Source organism: Solanum pennellii, chromosome 3 (genome assembly GCF_001406875.1).
Source record: "Solanum pennellii chromosome 3, SPENNV200".
NCBI classification, from domain to species: Eukaryota; Viridiplantae; Streptophyta; class Magnoliopsida; order Solanales; family Solanaceae; genus Solanum; species Solanum pennellii.
The window spans coordinates 57218284-57242825 of NC_028639.1; the positions used below are offsets into that span (position 1 = coordinate 57218284).

The 24542-nt window shown below is 34.3% G+C and overlaps 1 protein-coding gene across 5 annotated transcripts in view; it reads right to left on the reverse strand.

Moving 5' to 3' along the window:
- Positions 1-2820: 2820 nt before the first annotated feature.
- Positions 2821-24542, reverse strand: part of LOC107015041 (polycomb group protein EMBRYONIC FLOWER 2) — a 30167-nt gene continuing 8445 nt past the window's right edge. For 4 of the 5 annotated variants that reach the window (XM_015215198.2, XM_015215195.2, XM_015215199.2 and 1 more), the window contains 13 exons: positions 24391-24512; positions 23565-23629; positions 22757-22809; positions 22558-22611; positions 22417-22476; positions 21908-21954; positions 21688-21806; positions 17217-17400; positions 16106-16154; positions 8336-8419; positions 5144-5223; positions 3724-3813; positions 2821-3212 (listed from right to left, as the gene is read on the reverse strand). In XM_015215198.2, coding sequence (XP_015070684.1) covers positions 3086-3212; positions 3724-3813; positions 5144-5223; positions 8336-8419; positions 16106-16154; positions 17217-17400; positions 21688-21806; positions 21908-21954; positions 22417-22476; positions 22558-22611; positions 22757-22809; positions 23565-23629; positions 24391-24512 — 1134 coding nt within the window. In that variant the 3' untranslated portion in view covers positions 2821-3085. The remainder of the gene's footprint in view (positions 3213-3723; positions 3814-5143; positions 5224-8335; positions 8420-16105; positions 16155-17216; positions 17401-21687; positions 21807-21907; positions 21955-22416; positions 22477-22557; positions 22612-22756; positions 22810-23564; positions 23630-24390; positions 24513-24542) is intronic. The other variant, XM_015215197.2, reaches the window with a different exon arrangement.

Here is a 24542-nt window from a genome sequence, read left to right on the forward strand (position 1 = left end):
AAATTTATCACGAAAGTTATGATTTATATACTAACTAAACTATAACATTATACCAAAAAAATCAACGAATTTTGGTGCTTATTATAAAACAATATACAATACCAACTACACCAAATGATAAAACACCAACTAAACTATCAATTAGACCTAATAATGTACTAAAAACTATTCAAGGATTTTTATCTTTATACGCGAATCAACATAGACTATAACTTTTACAAACTCACTTACCAAAATAGAATCTCGAACATTGTCTTTTATAAGCAACCAAAAAAACCGAGTCCGGAGCCTAAAGGGTACAAAATATTAACAAAAATTTTAAAACGGTATATAAAATTTATATTAACCAAAACGGTAAAATCGCTGCACCAACGACTTATCCCACCTGAAAAAGCAAAATCGCTGCCTCTGCAGCGATTTTGCAAAATCTGATTTTTTTTTTTAAAAAAAAAATGAAATCGCTGCCTAAGCAGCGATTCATAGAAAAAAAAAATTTTACAAAATCGCTGCCCCAGCAGCGATTTCAAAAAAAAATTATTTTTTTAAAAAAATAAAGAAATCGCTGCTAGGGTAGCGATTCATAAAAAAAAATATAAAAAAAATAAAAAAATCGCTGTTGGGGCAGAGATTTCCTTATTTAAAAAAAATTCTATAAATCGCTGCTTAGGCAGCGCTTCATTTTTTTTAAAAAAAAATAACATTTTGCAATCGGTGGGGTAAGTCGTTGTTGGTGCAGCGATTTTATCGTTTTGGTTAATATAAAATTTTATATATCGTTTTAAAATTTTTGTTAATATTTTGTACCCTTTAGACTCCGGACTCCAAAAAAACCTATATATTAAACAACATCAAATACCAAAAAAAAAAATCGCAGATTTTGTATTTAGTTATACAACTCAATCCATAAAAGTAATTTTTTAAAGGAAGGACCTTAATGCACCAATCATACTCATCCCAAAATTACAAGATTTTGAAGTAAAATTCAACTACTAAACACCTAATTTTGTCTTTAAAACAAAAATATATACCAACGTAATATAGATTACAATATAACGATCACAAAAAACATACATGTTGCGTTCCATCGTCTTTTGTGTTGAATTAGAATTGAAAAACTATTTGTATCCATAATGGAACAATCAAACAAAATGGGGAGAGAGAGTTTTAGTTTGATTAAAAAAACATTTTGTGATGAGAAAGAATATGTAATCAATCTGAGTAAGAAGCAAAATGTAAAAGAACTAAAGAAAATCAGGGAATGGGGAGAAAATCTTGGATGCTTATCTAAACGTTGCACTATTTTTTTAAATATTAATTCCTAGTTTTTTTTTAAAAAAAAAAAAAAGGTTTCTTCAAACAAGGGGCTGGGTCAAATGATATTGAGCATGTTTCTCATCTCTTCTCGAGAAACAAGTGGGCTATTTCTTTGCAAAATTGTGCTCAATTTCATATGTGACAATTCTGTAAGCAGTGAAGTTTTATTAAATCATCATAAGTTGACCAAGTCAAATTACTGATTGATAAAGTCGGATTAATATCTAAGTCAAAATTGTATGACTTAAATCAAGTCCAAATCACTTGGGTCAATCCATTAAGTTGATAAGATGAGTCCAACTCATGTTATTCAGGCCAACGGATAAAAAATTGCTTAGACCAAAATACCCCTAAAGCCCTAAATTAAGCCTATATAAAGAGGTCTTCTTCTGACCAAAAGACACACAAATACATACATACAAAAATACATAGTTGCTCTTCAGTGTAGATCTGCAAGTCTACCACATACAAAGAAGTTTCACTCCAAGTATTGAGTCATACCGCATACAAAGAAGTTTCACTGCAAGTGTTGAGTCATACCGTATTCCATCAAATCAAGATCATTCGTGAACCACAAGTATTCCATCAAATCAAGATCATTCGTGAAGAGAAAAATCAAAGGATTCTTTTATTAAAGATTTCATAAAGATTGTATCCTTCGCATAAATCTAAATTCATATAATTATTGTTTGCTTGCTATTTTTCCTTTCCTGTTTGCTATTTTTCAGGAACGAAACTTTAGACGCATATAATTTCCGTCAAGATCTCTTTGTTAGTTGGGGGAAGAATCCACCCGAATCAGATTTATCGAGGAACGTATCCAGAGAGAATTGGATTTACATTGATGAAAATATAAACTATTGCTATATAGTGGTTATTAATTTGTATACTTTAGTTTTTTGCCCGCCTACCCCCTAGCACATGCAAACTAAGCATAGAGAGCTTGAGGCTGTTATGCTTGAAGTTTTAAGGATGTAGAACAAAACCTAATAATTTTTGGCAAATAGATTGTCAATCCCCTATAGTCCTCATTGGTTCATTTTCAAGTACAAAATCACTCACATGTAAGTCATACAACACTTCTACATCCCAAAGTAAAACGCATGAATCTTAAGGTGTCATATTAACTAGTAAAGTGATCAAACTGCGATCAATAATAGGTCAACGAGATTTATAAATACTGTACAATTCGAATAATCTGATCACTTCTATTCTTGACCGGATGAAAAAATTCTTTATGAGGTCTCAAAACTTTTCATCACCTTGTGAATCTCGTTCCACCAGCAACACTAGCAACAAGAATTAGGAACATTGTGAATCTAATTGGCAGACTACACAAGGGTTTTTGATCAGTAAGGTTAAAGATAATGAAAACACTATTGGTTTAAGTGAGAGGATAAATAATAGATGTGACCATAGTATACATTTTATTTTTTATATAGAAAAGATTTAATCACTTTCTATAAATAAAGCATGATCTCCCTGTAGGGTAAAGAGAGTCAGAGATTGTAAAAAGAACCAGATTCAAGATATAACATCGCCTCTGAACAATGTGAATCATTGATTTCCAATTTAGAACAACAGATGCCTCTATATGTGCCCTATAAAACATTAATTTTAGCATATCTTACTCTTAAAAGACAGAAGAGCCATCTAGCCGCAATAACATTAGACAAACTGATGTTGAAAATTCCGAGATGCAGCTCCAGCCACAAAAGCTGCATCTCTACCAAATCCATTGCTAGATGGTAACAAATTGTCAAACGGGTATTCAGCTTCTAGTAGAATCACTGTCTTGGTTTTGGAACTGCTCTAATATTAGGTTACAATTGTTAATTGTACGCGCATCAACAAGGCCATGGTTCCACAGCTTCATCATGAATAATCTCCAACACCTGCTGTAGTAGACATTAGACGAAACATAAAAGCTACACTAATGATGAGCAATATTAGAGTACATGACAACATGATACTGTATATGGTGAACAATTATCACGTATTGAGATAAACCCAGATCAGCAATCTGAAGTAAAACCAGTTCATCATTAAATGTCTAGATGTTTGCTGAAATTACTATTCCTGCTTCATCAAATCCGAGAAAACATGCATTTATGTGATGCCAACAATAAATTTGCTAACCACTTTGCTATATTGTCATACATTAAGTAAAAATAAATGAGCCACCCCAAAAAAGTAAATAAGAAACTCAGAAATTCCAAATAAGCACTGTGATTGACCAACTCTCCAATACATATTATTAGTGTTTAACAGAAAACAAAGGTCGTTCTTTCTGGAAAATATACAGGATCCTGGATGCACTAAAGCAAAGGCACAATACAGGTGTATGGACTGGATAGCATCACATATAAATGACAGATCTTGACATAGGTAAATAAATAGATTGGTTACCATAGTGTGGCTGGTGCTTGGGCAAACCTCTGACCATGCAGCTTTGAAAAGGCCTCACATGCCCAAGGGATATGACCATCTGCCAACACCCTGACACAGAGACAAAAACATGTTACACGTTATACCAGGAAGGGATTCAGCAACAAAACTTTTCCAACACGCATCATTTTACTATTATTTATCACCTGCATGTATGTAAATCAGCAAGAGAAAATCCACACGTCGCCCTTTATTGCATTATATAATTATATGTTTTGCTCTATATAACATATACCAGATAATCTTACCCATCTGCTTGAGCATGAAGCAGGAAGACACCCAACTACATCACAATCTATATTAGTGAGAAATTCATGTAACTTAATAAGAACAGAGAAAGCAAGTTATGTGCTTCCCAAAACACTTAATAGCATAATTTTCCAGTTGTCATGAAATGTCTATTTCAAAAGGCATCAGATCAAGGACAGCCTTTTCTTCTTCTTTTGATAAGGCAACATTTGCATTGATTCCAAAGCCAGAGAGGTCATAATCACAAGCCAAATCCGGATTTAGTTAGCAAAAATATCTTAAGAGACTCTAGAAACTGTTGTAGATCCCTGTATCTACTATATACTTTTCGTAACACCAAAAATGCTACAATTATGCTTCATCTTCTGGATGGGGTTGCTTTTGTTGTCAAAACATCTTGAGTTCCTTTACTTCCAAATAGTCCACCACCATATGCAGCCTGGAACCATTTTCCTTCCAGGACGGCTTTTTCTTTTTGCAACGAACTCTTCTGTTGTTTTTGTTTTTCCTATAAAGGTACAAGGTGATGTCACTCTTGTATTGAAACTAGCAAGCTAGCTCAATCCTAACAAATGGCATCCACTCACTAAATAATACTCGTTTTGTTTCAATTTATGTGAAGGTGTTTAACTGAGTTGAGAATGAAAGGAAGATTTTTGGAACTTGTAGTCTAAAGAAGCCATAAATGTTTGTGTGGCTATAACTCATCCCATTAGAGGTAAAATGAGAACTATAAAGTTAAACTGTTACTAAACATAAAAAGGTGGCATTCTTTTTTAGACTAACTAAAAAAAGGAAAGAGCGTCACAGAAATTGGGATGGAGGGAGAAGTGGACTGGTCCATCACTCCATCTACTTCACCTGGAGCAGGTTGTTAAAGAAGAAAATGAGATTTACATTTGTATCACTCCATATATTTCGGGAACAGTTGGAGAAGCTAATTGCAGAGAATTGCACTTTTACTACATTGCTAAGTAACCCGCCATCTATTACTTCATCAGACCTCCCGCTTCACCCTACCGAAAATAAGAGCAGAAGATGCACATATCTCCATACCCCAGTACCCTTAAATCTTAATAATGTTAAGGAAAACCACATTAGAAATAAAACCAGACACGAAATAAGACAGTACCTTTGCTTTCTAACAAATGAGTTCCACAGATGCATCACTTGCTTTTCATCTTTGGTAACATCCACAAAATCATCAAGCATCTGTAACATGTCTGAAGTTAGTTGAATGACTTATTTACATATCTACAACAATCAAAATCTAGCCCCTTCAGTTGACTAAATTTTGCAGCAGTTCTGAAGGGGAATTAGTTGGAGGGAACAGTTAGGATCACAACCTTACGTAGTTCTCAAATGTATTATTTTAAAGCAGCTTAAGGAGTTTCATGGTTCTGCGTAATTTCATGTTGAGACTACGCAGTTCCTTTAAGTGTCAAGCAAGTATTTGGTAGAAAACATTTATCATCAAGTCTAAACCATAGATCAGAACACTTCCCCGAGTTAGTTTCCAGAGGTCAATATGCATCCAAACCCTTCAAAGTACCATTTTTATATGAATAGATAGCAAAGCAATCTTTATAAACTGCTTAGATCTTTTCTTTCTTTTTTTTCTTTTTTTTTTAGAATAATGTTTTAGACTTTGGTTTTAGTTGAGCAATGAAATTTACCACTTATCAAAATGTTTATGCCATTACGATTTAGGGGAGATTCTGAATCAAAGCTCACAACTGTTAAGAAAATTACAAAAGCATCAGCAGCAAGACATATGGACGCAACGGCTTGCTGATAATTTTGAAAACTCTAGTATACATGGGACAATATGACTCCCTGATAAAATTATAGAGAAATCTAATACGTATGGCCGTCCAGAATGAGCAAGCGAAGAAAAGAAAAATGAATACCAACATATTCAAAGAGACATTTGGTCCTATGATAATCCCCATAGAATACATGGTTCTTTTTCCAGTTTTGGTAGCCTGGACTGCCTGTCAAATTAGTTTTTATTAGCATATTTTGGATTTTCCTTTTGGAGGGGGTTCCCAAGTGTCCTTCCTCATGCTCTAGCCCCTCAATCACAATGAACCGTCTCAAGCCCCCCACCCCCACCAAAAAAAGACCCTGCATTGATCTTCCTTCCCAAACTTACTGATGAGGGTCTGCCTCCATTCACCCTCTATGAAATTGATCTTCCTCCCCCGCCACACAGTACCAATCTCCACTTTTATTCGAAGATCTTGCTTAATATTCTGCATTTGATTTCTTCCAGTTGTTCTGTAACTTCTCTTACCAAAAGTGGACAGAGAAGCTTTTGTAGAATACAAGAGAGCAATGGAAGCTAAGAAAGCTATAGTAAAGCACGAGATTCTAAATGGCTTGTATCAAAAGATAGGGACACGAAAAGGAGAGAGAATTGTTTAAAGTAGCAGCACTAAGAGAGACGAACGGCAAGGACTTAAACCCAGGTGAAGTGTATCAACGAAGATTCTCAACAACTTTTGACGGGAGATAACGAAATCAAAGACATATTACTTTGATTAATATTTCAACACGAACCAGGAGAATTCAAGATCTACACACGTTAGTGAAAGATAGAAACTTTAGGTATACTCATAGAATTAAGAACATCAGAGGTATAGGATGCCAAGAAAAGATAGGATTAGAAAAGCTCGTGCCCACGATAGTATCCCTATAGAGGTTTGGAAGCGCCTTGGAGATGTAGGAGTGGAATGGCTCACAAAACTATTCAATTATATACTAAGAAGTGGTAGGATGCCCAGCGAATGGAGGAAGAGTACCCTGGTTTTGATTTATAAGAACCAAGGAGATATTCAAAGTTGTGCAAGCTATCATGCATTAAATTCAAGAGTCATACGATGAACGTACGGGAAACAGTGATAGAGTGTAGACTTAGAAACACAACAAGAGTGAAAGAGAACCAACTTGGATTTAAGACTGGTAGATCTACTATGGAGGTTATAGTCTTACTAAGAAGATTGATGTTAATCTATCGCGATAAGAAGAAATACCTACACATGATGGTTATTAATCTAGAGAAAGAACTCAATAAAGGACCATGCAAAGTCCTTTGGTGGGTGATGGAGAAGAAAGGAATCCATATTAAGTATAAATGACATAACGGACATATAAAGGACATGCACGAAGGAGCCTTCACTGGCATGAAAACAATGATAGGTGATACAAAGGAATTCCCTTAATAGTGAGTTGAGTTTACACCAGGGGATACAGATTGAGTCCCTACTTGTTTACCCCAATATTGGATGAGCTACCAACATACAAATGGAGGTCTCATGGTGTATGTTATATGTTGATGGTGAAACTCGCGAGGGTGTCAACCAAAAGCTTGAACTATAGAGAAACATTTCAGAGAGTAAGGGTTTTCAAATAAGTAGAAGTAAGACTAAATACATGCATTGCAGGTTTAGGTTGCATGATTGGAGAGAAATTGAAGTGAGACTAGATGGGATTGCAGTCGCAAATGCAATAAAAAATTCTAACACTACTTCTGTAGCTCTTTCTTTTTCTTTGGCCGCACTTCGCTCTATTTACACCATTTTACTAAAATCTCTTTCTGCAAATTGTTCATTTTCAACATGTTGTCCTTCATTTATCAGAATTATCATACCAATGCTGTTGCCATAATTTCTTCTTCTCCAATACTTGTTTTCTTGCCAAAAAAAATTGTTGGACAATTGAATTGTTAGTGTTTAGGTTTGTGAAAATCAAGTTAAGATGCCCACGGAATTATTAGAATAAACAGGTGCAGCACTTATGCAATCAAAATATCAACTTGTTGAACAGGGAGCTCATAGAAAAAAATCTGATCCACTTGTCAAGAAGATGTTACTGCGCAACTCCAGAAGCAATCTGGTCATTAGCTGGTATACAAAAATCAGATAGTATCAGCCAATCATCCCGTCACTGTAACAATATTATTGTTTCTATGTCCTGTTTGGTGTATCAAAAGACCCTTTTAAGATACCCACTACACTCGACTCTAATTTTGCATGACCCAATTGAACAAAATTTGAAAACGAAGAGTACAATGTTGAATGGCATAATAAACTCATTTAATACAATATTCTTAAAATAGATGTTATCATGGATGAAAGTTGGCAAGTTCAATATGATATAACACTAAGGTGAACATATGATTACTTCACATATGTTGAAAGAACCAGTTTTTGACATTTATTTGAAGGGTCAAGACAATCAGGACAAACTAACCCAAAAAGTCAGCCAATTAACTTGAACACAGAGTACAATAAAGACGAATTTATATAATTATGCTGCATACCCTTCGATCTTCAAGATCTGCAACATCATCATCAACTTCATCCTCACTGTCTCGGTCTGATAAAACTTGCTCCAGTGCCATGGGCTTCACCCAAAGAAAAATTTTCATTAGAAACATAAGTTAAAGGACTCTCGATTGCTTCAAAGATTTCTAACACCATATATTGGCTACCTCATCTCTTCCAAAGACTAAGATTCATGCAAGTAGACAAACATTTCAAAATCTATTTAACTGTCACATTCAGCAAGATAATTCACCTCTAAACCCCAAATCCTGGGGCTATTTCAAATGGAAACCACCACACACACACTACAATGGAAACCATTATTGAACTGCCATTACAATAGATCTTTGATTAATTCAAGTAACATCATAGAGTATACACATCCCATTAATGATAACCCAAGCAAGTGAAGAAATCTTATCACATCACTTTTTAAACAGTTCAGTTACCTTTCTCAAATGAAAATTTTCTGATTAAACAGAAACGATGAAAAAGTAAACAGGGAAAGAATTTATAAACTTAACATTACAAGAAGCCCCCAACAATGAACCCTATGTGCCAGTGTAAGACTACAAATGTCAGAAGTACTTTGCAATGGCAAAGCCTTCAGTAGTAGGGCTTTTGATAAAATTGAAACTTAGAGACTAAAGACCTGATCATTGAATAATTTAAGTTGCTGAATTATAACACTCCTTTGGTAGATATGCAAGTACCTAACAGTTAACACCAAGGAGTTGGACGGATTAACATCACTCCACCCTTAAATAAAGGTCTCATATTCAAGCCCTAGGAATGAATAAGCTCCTGGCCGGGAACGCTTGCCAGAAATCTGGATTAGTAACGCCAATGGATTCCGGATATGAGGGTTATAACTTACTCTTATACCGATAGAAGTACATAAACAAAAGGTTGACAACTTGTTAATGTCTACGATTCTTCTAATTAATTGTTTTTATAAATTTTAAATTACTTTATTGATTTATAATAGGTTTGAATTTAGAATTTGTGGACATAACTGTCAAGAAATTACAATGAATTATATATCTCATGATGTTAGTTCTGAACTTAAAATTGATTTGAGGCATGTTAAGCAGCAACTAATATTTGATATACTTAAAATATAGTGACAAGTAGAGTTGCTTTCAGCTACATTCTGTAAAGTATTTACATTGATACCACAAAGCCATTGCTGGTTCCATATTAAGAAATTTGAAGTATCCCATTACACAAGACACTACGTGCTGAAGCCCATGAAACACTCTGCAAATTCCAAGCTAAGATCTGAACCATTTTTTTATGCATATAGACCAAAACCCCTAGAATTTCTAATTGTACATAAGTGTTAGGTCAATTCTTTAGTGTGTGAAGTGATACGGAGAAGAATTAAGGTCATAAGAATCCTCTAGCACAAAGGTGAGTTGAAAGCTTCTTTTACCAATCGAGTTTCGGTATAAGTTGTTACTAAGTCAACTTCAAAGAATCTTATCTCTTAGAATATGGGGAGTTACATGGATCATAACCTATCAAATTAAAGGTCTTCGAGTCTTCTTTCCAACACCACTAACCGCTCGCTAATCCTATCTCAAAGTAGAAAGTTAGGATGATTTTAACAAAAGGTAGCAATCTGACCGACTAACTGAAGTAGGTGTGGCTCACACTTCGTATTGTGCATTTCACATGATGCGTGTGAAAGGCACATGGATCGCACAACACCAGACGCTCACTAGAATCATGTGTGTTTCACACTTAGTATTGTGTACTTCGCACAATGCCAAGTGCAAAAGGGACTTCGTTCCACACAAGGTATCGACGGGAACCTTCTTTTAAGTCGGATTTACCCCTTTTTTTTTTTCTTTGGCCATTCTTTCAAGACCTAGAAGTGGTTTTCTCTCCTCATCTCATCCTCTTCATTCCTTCTCTAAGGATTTCAAGCTTTCCAATAAAATTTCATCTTCTAATCATGAATTGTTAATAGAAATCTCAACCCTTGGATGGGGTTTTCAAGAAGAGAATCTCAGGAAAAGGTTAAATTATTTATCACGTTAGGGTTCTTCATTAAGATTTGTGGAGCATTTAAGGTAGTGGGTTAGTTCTTCCTCACGCGCTACATCTCTAGTTTCGATTAGTAATATCAAAGTTAGGATTTTTACCCAAAATCCATGAATACAAGTTCTTTCTGATACAAAAATCTTATTGTTGAACTTTACTATTGAAACTAGGTAATGTATTTCATGTTCATTATTGATTCTTGATTGATGGTTCATGGTTACTCTGCAACCTAAACCCCTTTTAGTTAAAGTTATCTGAAAACCTTGTTTTAGTATTAACAAGCATTATTTTCATGATTAAAGCAAGTTTCACGATTTTTAAGAAGTATTTCCTGAAAGTATCTTTAACTCAAGAAAGAGTTTAATATAAGTATATTTAGCTTCAAGTGCATTATTTCAAAAAAGTGATTCAAGAATGTATATGTAGCTTCACAAGCATTATCTCAAAGAAAGAAAAGATGTGTTTTCAAAAAAAGCATAATCAACTTAAAGCAAGTATAATTTTAAAGAACCATTTGAACAAGATCTCAAAGAAAGAAATTTTTAGTGTTTCCCCTAAAGTGAGACAACTTCAAAGTTAATGAGAACTCGTACATATTTCGGGAGTAGTATGGAATAGTGGTGTCAAAAATGAACCCAAACATAGCTAACCCGCCCAACCCGCCACAATTTTATGGGTTGGGCTCAAGATACTTTGAATTAGGCTCAATCTCAACTCATTCAAGCTTAACCCATTTGAAGAGAATTCTCAATTTAGCCCAACTCAATCTCCAATTTCAACCCGTTTTAAAACTTTTTATTAAGATATGTTCCTATATTGAAGGTATGAATTATTATCTATTTAATATCTTTTAGGATTTATCTATCCATTTGTTACTTTTTTAACAAAAAAACTTGAGCAGTTCAAATTGTGATTATAAAAGTTAAATATCAATATGTTAAATTATTGAGATTAATCAAGTCAACTTGGGTGGGTCAAGACCCAACCCGATTTCTATTCAAGTATTCAACCATTGTAATATTTTCAATTTCAACCCAACTCGCCCATTTGACACTCCTAGTATGGAGCATTGAATCGTGTAAGGGTTCAAATAATCTATATGCCAGAACTGTCACCATCATATGATAGGATCTGATAACGTGGGCAAGACATTGTATTATCACGATGCTCACATGATAATTATGAGTTAGAGAGACTCCCCAAGAAAAGTAAAGTTATATTATTTTAATATTGCTATTATATATAGAGAGAGAGAGCTACAAAGTTTTGTTGTTCAAGTACACCTGCATGTTTTACTATTTTGTTGATTATATTACAGGTGTTATCATAGATTAAAGCCTGAAGCGAGGCTCAAAACGTGTTATGCGCTTCGACTCGCATTATGTGCGCTTGAATGTTGTCATCAAGGTTCTAAGGCAAACATTTCCTTGCCAATGAGCCTCTTATGAAAAAGTAACACTAAATAATTGTTATTTCACTTTATCATGATTTTTTTTCAAATTCTTTGGTCATATAATTGTCATTCATATTTCTAAATACTAGTCTTGGACTAAACATATATATTTGTAATCTTTTCTCCCTTTGCGCCTTTTTTCATTAAACACACTTTATTTGCGCTTAAAGCCCCCACGGACGTTAGAGCTTTTTTGCGCTTTTCACCTTTGATAACACTAAATTTACAGTCCATCTTCAAATTTACTATTCCAGTTCAATATTTTCAGTCTTAAGCTGATTGTTTTATTTAGTTATTTAATATATTTTACATTTCATGTACTAACGCCATACAGATTCATGTATTTAGGATCGGCAGCAAACACATCACTAGGACCCCACTTTCATCCAGCTTTTGATGGCAACTCTAGTATATCTAAAGTTTTAGTAATTATCAAACATTTCAGTAGAGTATTCAGGTAGCTGGGATCGTGTCTCGAAACCCATCTTCAGTTCATTAGAGGCTTTATAGACAAGTCAGTTGATTTGAGTTATAGCTTCAGTTTTTTTACAAACATCTTTACTATTTAAAATTTCTATCTACAACATTGTTTGAATTTGTTTTCCCAAAGTTGTTGCATGCCCAAATTTTCAAAGCTTCCACACAGTTGTTATAGCCTTCAACATAATAGTAAGTCGGGCTACGAATTCGCATGGAACCATCAATGGTTCTAAGTGTAAGCCATGCCCAAGGTGTAGGTTTGGGGCATGACAGCCCACACCAAATATATTTAGATTAAAGACAAAAGTAATAGTTTTCTACAGAATAAGGAGCCAACTGCTAACTTGGAAACTTTAGTCAACCATACAAATCCTTCAGCTCCTTCCAAAACACAATAAGCAACAGAGAAGCCACTTAATCACACACAAGCAATTTTCGCCATACATGTCACCAACAGTCAAGATGGCACCAGGTATAATTCAAAAATTATACTCTATCCCTTCACTTCTACTTGTCACTTCTTAGAGTCAACTATAGTCAAACCTCTCTATAGTGGCAGCATTTGACAGAAAGTTGCATGGTTTGTTGTAGTGAGGTGTTGTTATATACGTAGACTAACATTAGACGTTTAGCTCATCTAGCTATTATAAGCAAAAGTATGCAAAATAATAAAGATTATGAATATAAAAACGCAAACATTAGTTGTCATTCTTCATGAAGAGATAATACCACAACTGATAGACACCATTTAAATACAAGTTATACTTGAAATTTACTATGTCGTGACTTTAATGATGATAACCACAAATATTTTAATATTTTATTTTGAACATAATATATTTCTTATAAAATATTATGATACAATACTAAAAAATGGCTATTATAGAGGGTAATTTTATAAAAGAAATTGTATCGACAATCCATGTTGTTAGAATAAGAATAGGAATATTAAATAGTATCCTACTTGTTAAAGGATTGTATTGTAATATCTTTAAATAGGGTCTCTACGTAATAATAAAGAAACAAGAATTCAATCATATTTTTATCTTATATTTCTCACATGATATCAAAGCATCTACGATCTTGGTAAGCAATCAAAGAGCTTCCGTTGCCGGTGGACGTGTATAGCGTATATATCTTTCCTGTGACTATTTTTTCATACCTAATTTGTATCAGCACCGTGGCATCATTCCGACGACTACTTTCTTATATTTAATTTTTGTAGCACTGTGTCATCTTTTCGGTGACTACATTTTCATATATTATTTGTGTAGCACCGTTTCGTCATTCCGATGACAACTTTCTCATATCATATATGTGTAGCACCGTGCCATCCTTTCAGTGACTACTTTTTCATATTTATTGTGTATCAACATGCCATCTTCCTGGCGACTACTTTTTTCATATCCGATTCGCATAGCACCATGCATCTTTCCAAACTACTTTTCATATTTAATTTGCATAGTATCGTGGATTTTTCGGAACTACTTTCTCATAGTTGAGTTGCATAGCAAGTGTCTTTTCAGTGACTCCTCAGATTTGATTTGCATAGTTCCATTCATCTTTTCAGTGACTCCTCAAATCTGACTTGTGCAGGGTTGTTCTATCATTCCGACCCTACCCATATAATTTCTCTTTTTCATAGAGTTGTGATGTCAATGCGACTCTATCCATATAATTTCTATTTTTTCAGTAGGGTTGTGTCATCATTTGGATCCTACCTATATGATTCTCTTTCACAGTAGGGTTATGCCATCATTTCGACTCTACCCATATAATTTTGTTTCTCAAGTTGTGACCACTTTCAGCCATCAAATCTAATTTTGCGACGCATCAGCATGTTCTGGGCAATTTTTCAGTGACTTTCTTGTTTGATAGACTCACCTATTGGATGCAAGATGGTACATATATTTTATACTAGATTTTGAGCACTTTCCGACAACCGCTACATTGTGAAGAAGTCTATATGGAGAATTAAGTAGCCTTGTACGTTGATTACTTAAATCATTCTATCGTCTGATACAGATTTCTTAAGCTTGGTTTGGGAAGTTCAACACTGTAATTCTATCACTCTGTTTTTTATCGACATTATGCATCAAATTCAGTATTTCACGAGAACACCAAGCACATTGATATTAATTGGCCTATGCATCAAACCTAGTTTTCTTAAGACAAGCACATTGATATTGACGGACAATTTTGTAAAGTCGAGTGATCAGCTTGAAGATGTCTCATCAAGCCCCTCATCGGTCCTCATATTAATTACATTTTTAACATGCTAGGTACATGACTTGCATGCACTTACTTGAGGGAGAGTGTTAGAATAAGAATAGGTTTATACAACCTTATTTAGAATAGAAAAAGTAATAGAAATAGGAATAGTAAATAGTATCTTGCTTGGTAAAGGATTGTATTGTAGTATCTATAAATAAGGTCTATGTAATATTGTAGATATAACTATTCAATAATATTTTTCTCCTATATTTCTCACACATATCATTGTTGATATAACTAGGTTTGATTGTATATGGGCTTTGACCGACATTTAAAGACGTCTTTTTTAATTTTATTTTTTCCTTTTTTTCATTTAAGATGTTTATTCATCATATTAATATAAGAAGAATTCAAACTATAGTATTTTTCTTATAGTTTTCGAACACCTAAATTTTAACTTACAAATATTAAATTAATCTAATTCAGTTTACTCGACTCTTGAGAAGCAAAACATGTCAAGTAAAAGTGAACGGAGACAGTTTATACCAATACTATGTCTTTTAAGTGGATATATCTACTGATACTATTTGAAACATTCAATGCAATTTCCCCTGTATTTTTTCACAAAAATGGTTCACCTCAATAATGTGAAGAAAACAATGTAACAAACTGGAGCCAATTTTTGGATGAAAAGAGATCTCTTTAGAAGGAAAAAATTGAATAAACTAAATTCAAAATCTTTATTTTGCCTAGTTTAAGATTCGAAGATTTAGCTTGTACGAATCATTACTGATTTAATACCAATAATTGTAGTCATTTCAGTATCTTATGGATGCATATCAATCCACAATTCGTTTGACAAACTAGGACACTTACAGGAACTTCTTTTTCCTTCTTCCAAATTTACCATGTGTACCACAGGTTAAGCTTCACTACTTAAGCTACAGAAATTGTTCTACAATTAGAATGACAATGACTAATTCTTTTGAGAAATAAAGGGGAATTATGCTAATTCATCTTTCAAACATCATGGATGACACACATGATCAATAATTCTAACACTAAAATCAAATAATCACTAAAATCTCAACTGGCATCCCATGTTTTTTCTAGATAAATGAACATCATCATACGTTGTCATATCCAGCACACACCTTCTTGGATAATGACTTTGAGATGCCAATTGATCCTTTCTAATACCAAGTATATATTGTTGATTGTATATATTATGTTAAAAAGGCCCTTAGATATACTTGCAAGGAGGATATCCATCATCCCTGATAGGATACTCAGCTTCCGTACAACTATAGAATCTATCAAGCAACTTGACTTGGCCAAGAGCTTCACATTTTGGACCACTTACTGTGATTTTTTTTATTTTTGTTTTTGATAAAGACCACTAACTGTGATTTTAAAGTGCAACATCCAACTCTGTAAGATTTTAAGACATTTGTATACATAGAGTAAATGCAAAATAATCCTGCTTGTTTAATATTTCACATTATATTGGCTTATGAGGAACAAAATGGAAATTCCAAGATACTCGAGCATAACGTAAGAGATTAATTACCTGGGCCCTATGAGAATGAAAGAATTGCCTTTTTTGCAGGAGTGCACGACTGTAACAGAGAAAGAAAATTGTATTAAAAGCCAGAAATCTTATCTAAGAACTACAAAAGCTAGACCATAATACAACTGTGTAGTCAATTTTCTCACAATTAGTTTCACATCTAAGACATTATGCAAAACAACAAGACATCGAAAATAGATAATACAGAAATACATCACTGGACAGTTCCAATATAATCAATGCTACCCTACTTAACCTAGATACATGGGACCAATCCTAATTTTGTAGCATATAAGCTCAGATTTGTTTAGCTGTCGGAGAAAGAGAAGGAAAGGGTTTATTGCATCATCAAAAGGGAAGTAAAGCCCAACCAACAAGAAATTCAAAATACAAGTGTACCATCACATTTGCAGAAAGGATAGTCAAGAACAACTCCATCTGACGCACATAGTAAAATGGTCATCATGGTTGAGGTTTTGATAAAGTTCAGATTAAGGCTATATAGAAGGCAGAACAGAAAGCCTTATTTGGCACTACATCAATGGGAAAGATCACATTTGAATATGGGGGACACTGTTGAATACTTTGGAAAACTAGAGGGGTAGTGATCTTTCGAGGTATTTCCTATAATTCCAAGAGTTACAAAGGCCAAAAAGTAACTGCAGTAGGCCCGGGTTGGATACAGTGACACTACTGGTCACAAAACAAGATGGCAAGACAGATTTGAAAGGCACCATTGAATTATTGAGAAAAACTAAAGGGGGAGTATGTAAATCTCCCACAGGTATTTCCAAAAATTCTCAGAACTACAGGCATATAAACCTCAAATTTACAAAACATGGGAGCACGTTTACACCCGCCTTCCATAAATAACACCATAACTGCAATAGGCCCAATGAGGTAGTCAACAAAGGGAAATAATAGCTCCAGATTAGACAGCCAATAATCCACAGTGAAGTTCAAGGGCTTAATGCCTAATGCAGCCAACAAAATCAGATAATTTTGATGAATTATTGGACACAAAACTGAAGTCTTCAGCAGTGAAATCTTTTCCACCCAAAATCATTTGGTTATGTAAAAATGCTACTTAACATTGTGCCATTGAACATACTTTCTGGGATCAGAGCGCTCAACTGATAACTTTCTTGACTTAGCAAACTGAAGCAGTGCTGGGGGTGCAAGAGTGCTTCCTGATGCTGACTGAACAGAATCAGGATCTGTATACAAGTTACCGGATGAGGGAACACTAGCACCATTGGAACTTGATGGATCACACTCTACAGCGTCCGCAACACCTGATAAATATATAACACAGAAAAATCAGTATCAGTAACAATGGTGCTTCAATATCAACCCAACAGACTTGTATGCCAAGGTTTCAGACAAAAAGGAAATAAAATTCCGCCCTCAAAAGGCTAAAACAATAAGAAATGGCAGTCAGACTTGGACATGATCAACCTCCCGCTCACCCAACCCCTAAACCAAAAGGCAGCGCTCTCAAAACAGCTAAGTCAAGAAACTGATTTCCTATAGTTTTGATTTGCCGGTGGTTTTAATTTTCTTTTTTCTGTTATTTTTACTCACCCCAACAATTTTCTCTACTATTCCATTTTGGTAAATCTGGTGATTTTCTGATTTTGGTTGGGTGGTGATCTATTGATGTTTTAGATTTTCAGATTGTGGTTTTGTGGCGATCTTAATTTTTAAGATTTTGATTTGGTGGTGAATTCTGGATGCTGATTCCAATAAAATTATCAATTGGAAAACTAAATGGGGGATTGAAGGGAATTTTGTGAAGAGAACATGGATTACAGGAGGCTGTTGTTTGGTGGTGCTTTGATTTGAGTTTTGGTGGCTTTCATAATGATTTCTGGTGGATGGCATGGCAAAGCGTGATTGGTGTGTGTCATGCACTGGTTTTCTTCAAACCAGTGCCAGTCACAAAAGGTGATTTTTGTACCACTATAAACGACTACAGAGCCATAGGACCCCCCACCCCCACAAAATTTAAGCAGGCTAGTTTAGGGGAACCTTTGTGTATATTCCCAATATAATTTTGTATTACACCATCATAAACGAATTTTCCAGTAGGAAGCTAATTCAAAGCACCACAAGTATACCTATATCAATATGATATACAATTATTATATAAGCAGAATCAATTCCGCCAGAAAACAATTAGGCAAATGAATCCCATTATATCATATTTATTTTTTTAAAGAATGTTCCATTATATTATATTCTTACACCATCATATAATGACTTCCCTAGTAGAAAGATCATTCCTTCTCAAAGCCTCACCAGTATACATATACCGATAAGATATATTTATTGTTATATAAGCAAATCAATTCTACCAGAAAACAATCAAGCAAATAAATTCTACTACACTGTATTCTTACGCAGTCATAAAATGATATTTCTAGTAGAAAAGCTAGTTCCCTCTCAAACCCCCACCAGTATACCTATTATCAGTGTGATATACTATTGGTATAAAAGCAAATCAATTCTACCAGAATTGATTAAGCAAATGAATTCCATCACATTACATTCTATATATACATATATACATACTACATATAAAAGCCCAGGCAACCCTGGGCAAGACATAGTTAATTATTTTTATGTGATTTTTAAGTACTTTTCAGATAATATGTGGTACATGTGATATTTTGGGAGTTAATCAAATTTTTAATATGTTCTTAAAAATATTTTAAGTTGTTAATTATTGTAGTATATGTGCCACATGTGAAATTTTGGGAGTTACAAAAAATTAAAAATGTTACTCACTCTATCCCAACTGATGTGGCACACGTGAAATTTTGAACTCAACCAAATTTTTAGTATGCTTTTTAAATTGTAAATTATTGAGACTTATAGTACTCTTAATTAACATCATTTTTAAATAATATATGTTATTTGCCAGATCCAGTTTATGATTGTTAATTATTGTGATATATATAGTACATGTGAAATTTTGAGAGTAGATCAATTTTTAAAAAATATTTTAATATATGTTACTCACTTTGTCCCAACTTACGTGTTTTAGTATGTTTTTTTAAAAATAATTTTATATTGTTAATATTGTGACTTATAGTAGTACTCTTAATTAACGTAATCTTTAGACGGAATAGGGCCAAATCTACCCTTCAACTATTCGAGATAGACTAATTATACCCTTAAAACTATACTTTGACTCAAAAATACCCTTCTAATGTTACTATCAGATCTGCCCTTCTGTCTAATGGAATGAAATGTGGCATCTGATGTGTATTATATTGCCACATATACGGTATAACTCCACATATGCACACCCACCCCACCCACTAAAAGACCCAATGTTTCTAATAACCCTAATTTCACCCCTTCCCCTCATTTCATCCCTTTCTCCAAAAAGCTTCCTGGCAAAATCTTCAAAAACTTTCTTCCCTGTTAGCGTTTCAAAGTAACCGTTAGGGTTTCAATGTAGCTAGCATCTATAGATATTTGTTATATGATTTCCACATGTATAAGTAGCTAGCCACTGAATCGTTATATAATAGTTAGTTAGACCTCCACATGTATGACTTCTTGGGTCTTTTAAGGAGAAGGGATGAAATGAGGGAAGAGGTGAAATTAGGGCTATTAGAAACGTTGGGTCTTTTAATATGTGGGGTGGGTGTCCACATGTGGAGGTCTGTGTCGATATAGTACACACATCAGATACCACATTTCATTTGTTAAACAGAAGGGCGGATCCGATCCAATAGTAAGACAGAAAGGATATTTTTTAGCCAAAATATACTTTAAGGGTAGTTTTGACCCTTTTCTGATCTTTCAATAATATATGTTATTTTCCCTGTCCCTTTTTATGTGGAGAGTTGATTCAATTTTTAATATTTTTAAATACTTTAAGTTGTGATTATAGTACTCTTGATGTAATTTTCAAATAATATATGCTACTCCCTTTGTACAAATTTATGTAGCACATGTGAAATTTCAGAAGTTAATCACATCTTAATACGTTTTTCAAATATTCTAAGTTGTTAATTATTGTAATTGTACTCTTACTGTAATTTCTAAATAATATATATGTTACTCTCTCAGTTCCAATTATGCAGTGAAATTATGAGAGCTAACCAATTTTTTAATAGTTTAAGCTGATTTTTAGTACTATTTAAATAAATATATAACATATAAAAAGAAAAAAATAGGACAAATAAATTAAATGGATAAAATACTAAAGGTGTACAAAGGAAGCTGAAGGAGAAGGGCAAACGGTCAAATGACCGGCTGATCCTAAGCTCCTCAACATTCACTCTTATTATATAGAGTAATATATAGCCAAATCCCCAGTTCGCCACCTTAAAGAAATAAAACCCACATTCTGTCTACTTGAAGTCTCGAATGACAACAAACTGCTGCTTTGAAGAAAAGGCCTATTTTCTCTTCATGATCAGAGGAAGTCAATTCCCCCTCCCTTCCTAAAAAGAAACTCAATCACTATCCGTGGAGCTATAGGCAAACAGAAAACGATGGCATTCAACAGTTGGGCTAGCAGAATGACACCAGTTTTACAGATTATACCGTTAGATTATGGCACTCAGTAACTTGTTGAGTTCCTCTATTCCATAAAGCAATTTGCTAATTAACTTTGCAAACAGAGAATCTGAGTAAGTAAATTGGTGGCATTACAACGAAAATTGATTTTGCAGATACTCAAACTCTTGCATTTTGGATTGTTATTGTGGGTTTGAGTCCAGGATTACTTAGGACTTTGAAGGGTAGAACAGAACTCAGGTAAAATGCATCAAGACGTGCCCAAGCAATTGAGCCATGTGTGTCATGATATGCCCCAGTTATGCCTCAAGATGATTTGCATTCACCTTGAACTGTGGCATGCTGCAGTTCTGCCTGTTAAAACGCTGGAACAAGCAGCTTGCATTTCTTTTCATAAATAAGCAAAAACTAAAACCCTTTTCTAACTTGAAAGAGTGTCCATAGGTACATAAAAGATAACAACTCTCCTAGGAAATACTATAAGGAGAAGTAGAGTTAGATCAAGGATTTAAAATATATGGGTTCAGCAAAGAAAAAAGCAAGCCCTTTTTAGCTATTGGGTTCTAAATTAATAATATATACACATAAAATCATTATTCTGCTAGGATTTGTTTTTGATAACCAAGAATCCCCAAGGACCAGTAGCACACAAATTCCACCATTATAATTTGCCAAATCTTCATGAGTGAGGGGTGTGGTCAAGGAACATCTGCTGCTTTTGCCATAGGCAAGACAATTATAATTTTATTGCACAGTGTGCAAGGAAAAGATCATCTAGATATTTCCTCATCTACAACAATCAAACATTGCTGCACTTTCAGACAGCAACTGTGTACCTTTCAACTTAAGAAAGGAGGATGTTGATGAACTTTGACAACAAGTAATATTCACTTATGAGCATCCATTAAGAAACCATGCTCTACCACTCCTACCAAGGAACACATAACTACTTTGAATAAAGAGTTCCAACATCTGAAAATTATCAACACATCGAATAATCCAAGGAATGCAATGGGAAAAAGAAAGAGAAGAGTTATCATTACCATTAGTCCTTCCATTGAGATCATTCATTGAAGGGAAATCTGAATCTAAAACAAGTGGGTGCACATGCTTTGAATTTTGAACTAAATCTGGCTGTTCCCTCCGTCTTAGTGGCTTTGAACTGAGCAAATTTACAAATAAAGCAGAGGAATATCACAACACACTTCTGAAGTAGCATCAAATAGCCACAATACAAATTGGAGGAGCATGATAGTTACATACCAAAAGAAGAATGTTTGTTGCTTAGGATCCACACCATCAGCAACAATCTGAAGATCACTCCATAGAGCAAGTTAATTTGCACAGAAGAAAAGGCATGACTAGTAAGAGTAGTCAAGCATTTCAAGTATCAGAAATTAATTAAATTATACAGAACTGACTTTTCAAACCAATAATCAACTAAAAAAATCAGACCTTTGCCTAATCAAAATTATAGAGGACGTTAGAATTAACCAAGTAACATGCAAATAAAATACATGACCTTATTAAAGATATTCACCATTAAACTACATATTTTGTCTTTCATCAAGAACCAAGTAAAGCTTCCTAGAAGGTCAACTGCAGACATGATCACAGAAATCAAAATACCTACAAGAGTTAAGCATCCATCCATCTCCTATAGGAATATAGAGAATACTACTCTGTATTGCAGCAGATTTGTGCGAGGAGCAAATACTACAGAGTACAGACCATGTATGATTCAACCCTAAGTAAAAAGAAAATATGCTGACCTCAGATCTCCACATCTCACTTCTCACAGACACATTTACAGCTTGATATTCTTCATTTACCTAAAAACGGCACAAGGTTAATTTGACAACTTAGAAATACGCAGTTAAAATTTTATTTGAAGCGTGTTGAAGTTTACCAACCCAAAATTCAAATTTGAACAGATCATGGGATGAGCATAAGTGATATCTCAAACCCTAAAAGCAAAAAAGCAAAGATACAAAATTATTAAACTAATTATTTAATTACTTCAAAACAAATTTCTCGCCAAAACTACTTCAAACTGGATCCATATAGCTCAGTTTTATCAAAGAAACAAACTAAGATTATCCCAGTCTTTACCTTAAAACTGACACATTTTACCAAGCAAAAAGGACAGGTGAAGTCCTCTGTCACTGCAAGTTCAGGAAGGGAAAAAAAACTAAGTAGCTTGAACTGCACAAACAATATTTATACGGAAGGAATTTGATCAAAGAAAGAATACCGCACATATGGAAATGTCATCAATGTCACCATTCTAAAAGCAATTAGCTGCTCTCACACCAAGAGCAAAATACATCTTGATATATGTAGGATGGTGGCAATTCAAACAGATTGGCTGACATGCAAGACACAGACTAAAATCCAAGTAGCAAGTTGGAGACCTTTAGTTGATCGCTCTTACAATTTATTTCAAATGGATATACGGGTCACTATTTTGCTACATGCCCTGAATCCAAAGCTGTGCCTAAGAGATAGTACTAAAAATTTCAACTTGACTGCATTTACATGACCAACAACATGAAGCATCCATGTACAACAAAGGGAGGGTTCACCAAAGTAAGTGAGATATCCAAGTAACAAAATATCAGATGAGTTCAGGACATAGTTTAGGCAAGAAGAGTTATTTTCAAGAAAAAAACAAAATGGAGCAGATTCTTAAACTGGAAAAGAACCCTGCTTTAATCATTTTAAATTCATCCAAATAAAAGAAAATGCTTTACAAAACAAAACTAGACAACATTCAGTCTGACCTGAGATCAAAAGCACAAGGAACAACCACCCAGAGAAACACAGATATTGGTAGCAATATCGTAAAAATAAATAAAAGGAGCCAAATATGACATCAAACAAGCCACAGCTTTACTACAGTAAGAAGGATTAAGTTTACCTTCTGTCCTCTGCAACTTATTGTTATAGTACATATAGTTGAAAACAACATTTCCTGTCCTCAACCTAGAAACCGCGAAAAGCAAAAGTATTAGCTACATATCTACTTTACAATGGACATAATGAATTTTGAACCTCTTCAATTTCAGTATCAAGCTAAACGCACACTTTCAAGAACTAAAGGAATGAAAAGAAATAAGGAAATGTTGTTTGCTAAAAGAGAAAATGAAACTTGAAAGGGGACATGTGGCAGAAAAAACATAAACAGCATTTTGACCTATCTTCAAAACCGCAGAGTGCAATAGACCATTCGATATTTAGCATGTTTATGACTTGAAGTTGCATCACTACATTCACATTGGAAAACGAGATGGACTCACAGGGTCGATCAATTGGGTTGAATAGGTTGAATCATTTACAACAAGTGAAGCTAGCAAGGATGGGAATGACAAGGTTTACCAAACATGCACAAAAACTTGCTGGGAACATAGGAGGAAGCTAATTTAACAAGCTAGATAGATATATACCAGTATAACTTTAAGGAACTGACCTCAGCTAAGTTTTGCTAGAGCAGTATGCCCCTGAATGCTGATCTGAGTTAAAGCGCAAATCTATCTAGTAGCACAGGCTCAAACGAGCAATAAATTGAATGCAAGTATGTGTTGGGATGAAGAATTAACACAATGATGGAAGTATTACTGTCAACAATGAGAGTACAGATAATTTCTTGTACAGCAAGGAAAGAAGGCATCACAAATCGACAAACACAAGAAAGGCAATACACAGGACAAAATAGAGAAATATGTGGTGCAGAAATAGTGCTTCACCGTATTATTCGAGCCAATGAAGTTGAAGGAATGTCATCATAGGAGAATGAATCATATCGTGTTCTTTCTCTTGCAAAAGCTTCTTCCGAAGCAATTTTAACTTGTAATTGTTGTATTGTCGCCTTTCATAATCCAACCATTACAGCATCCAA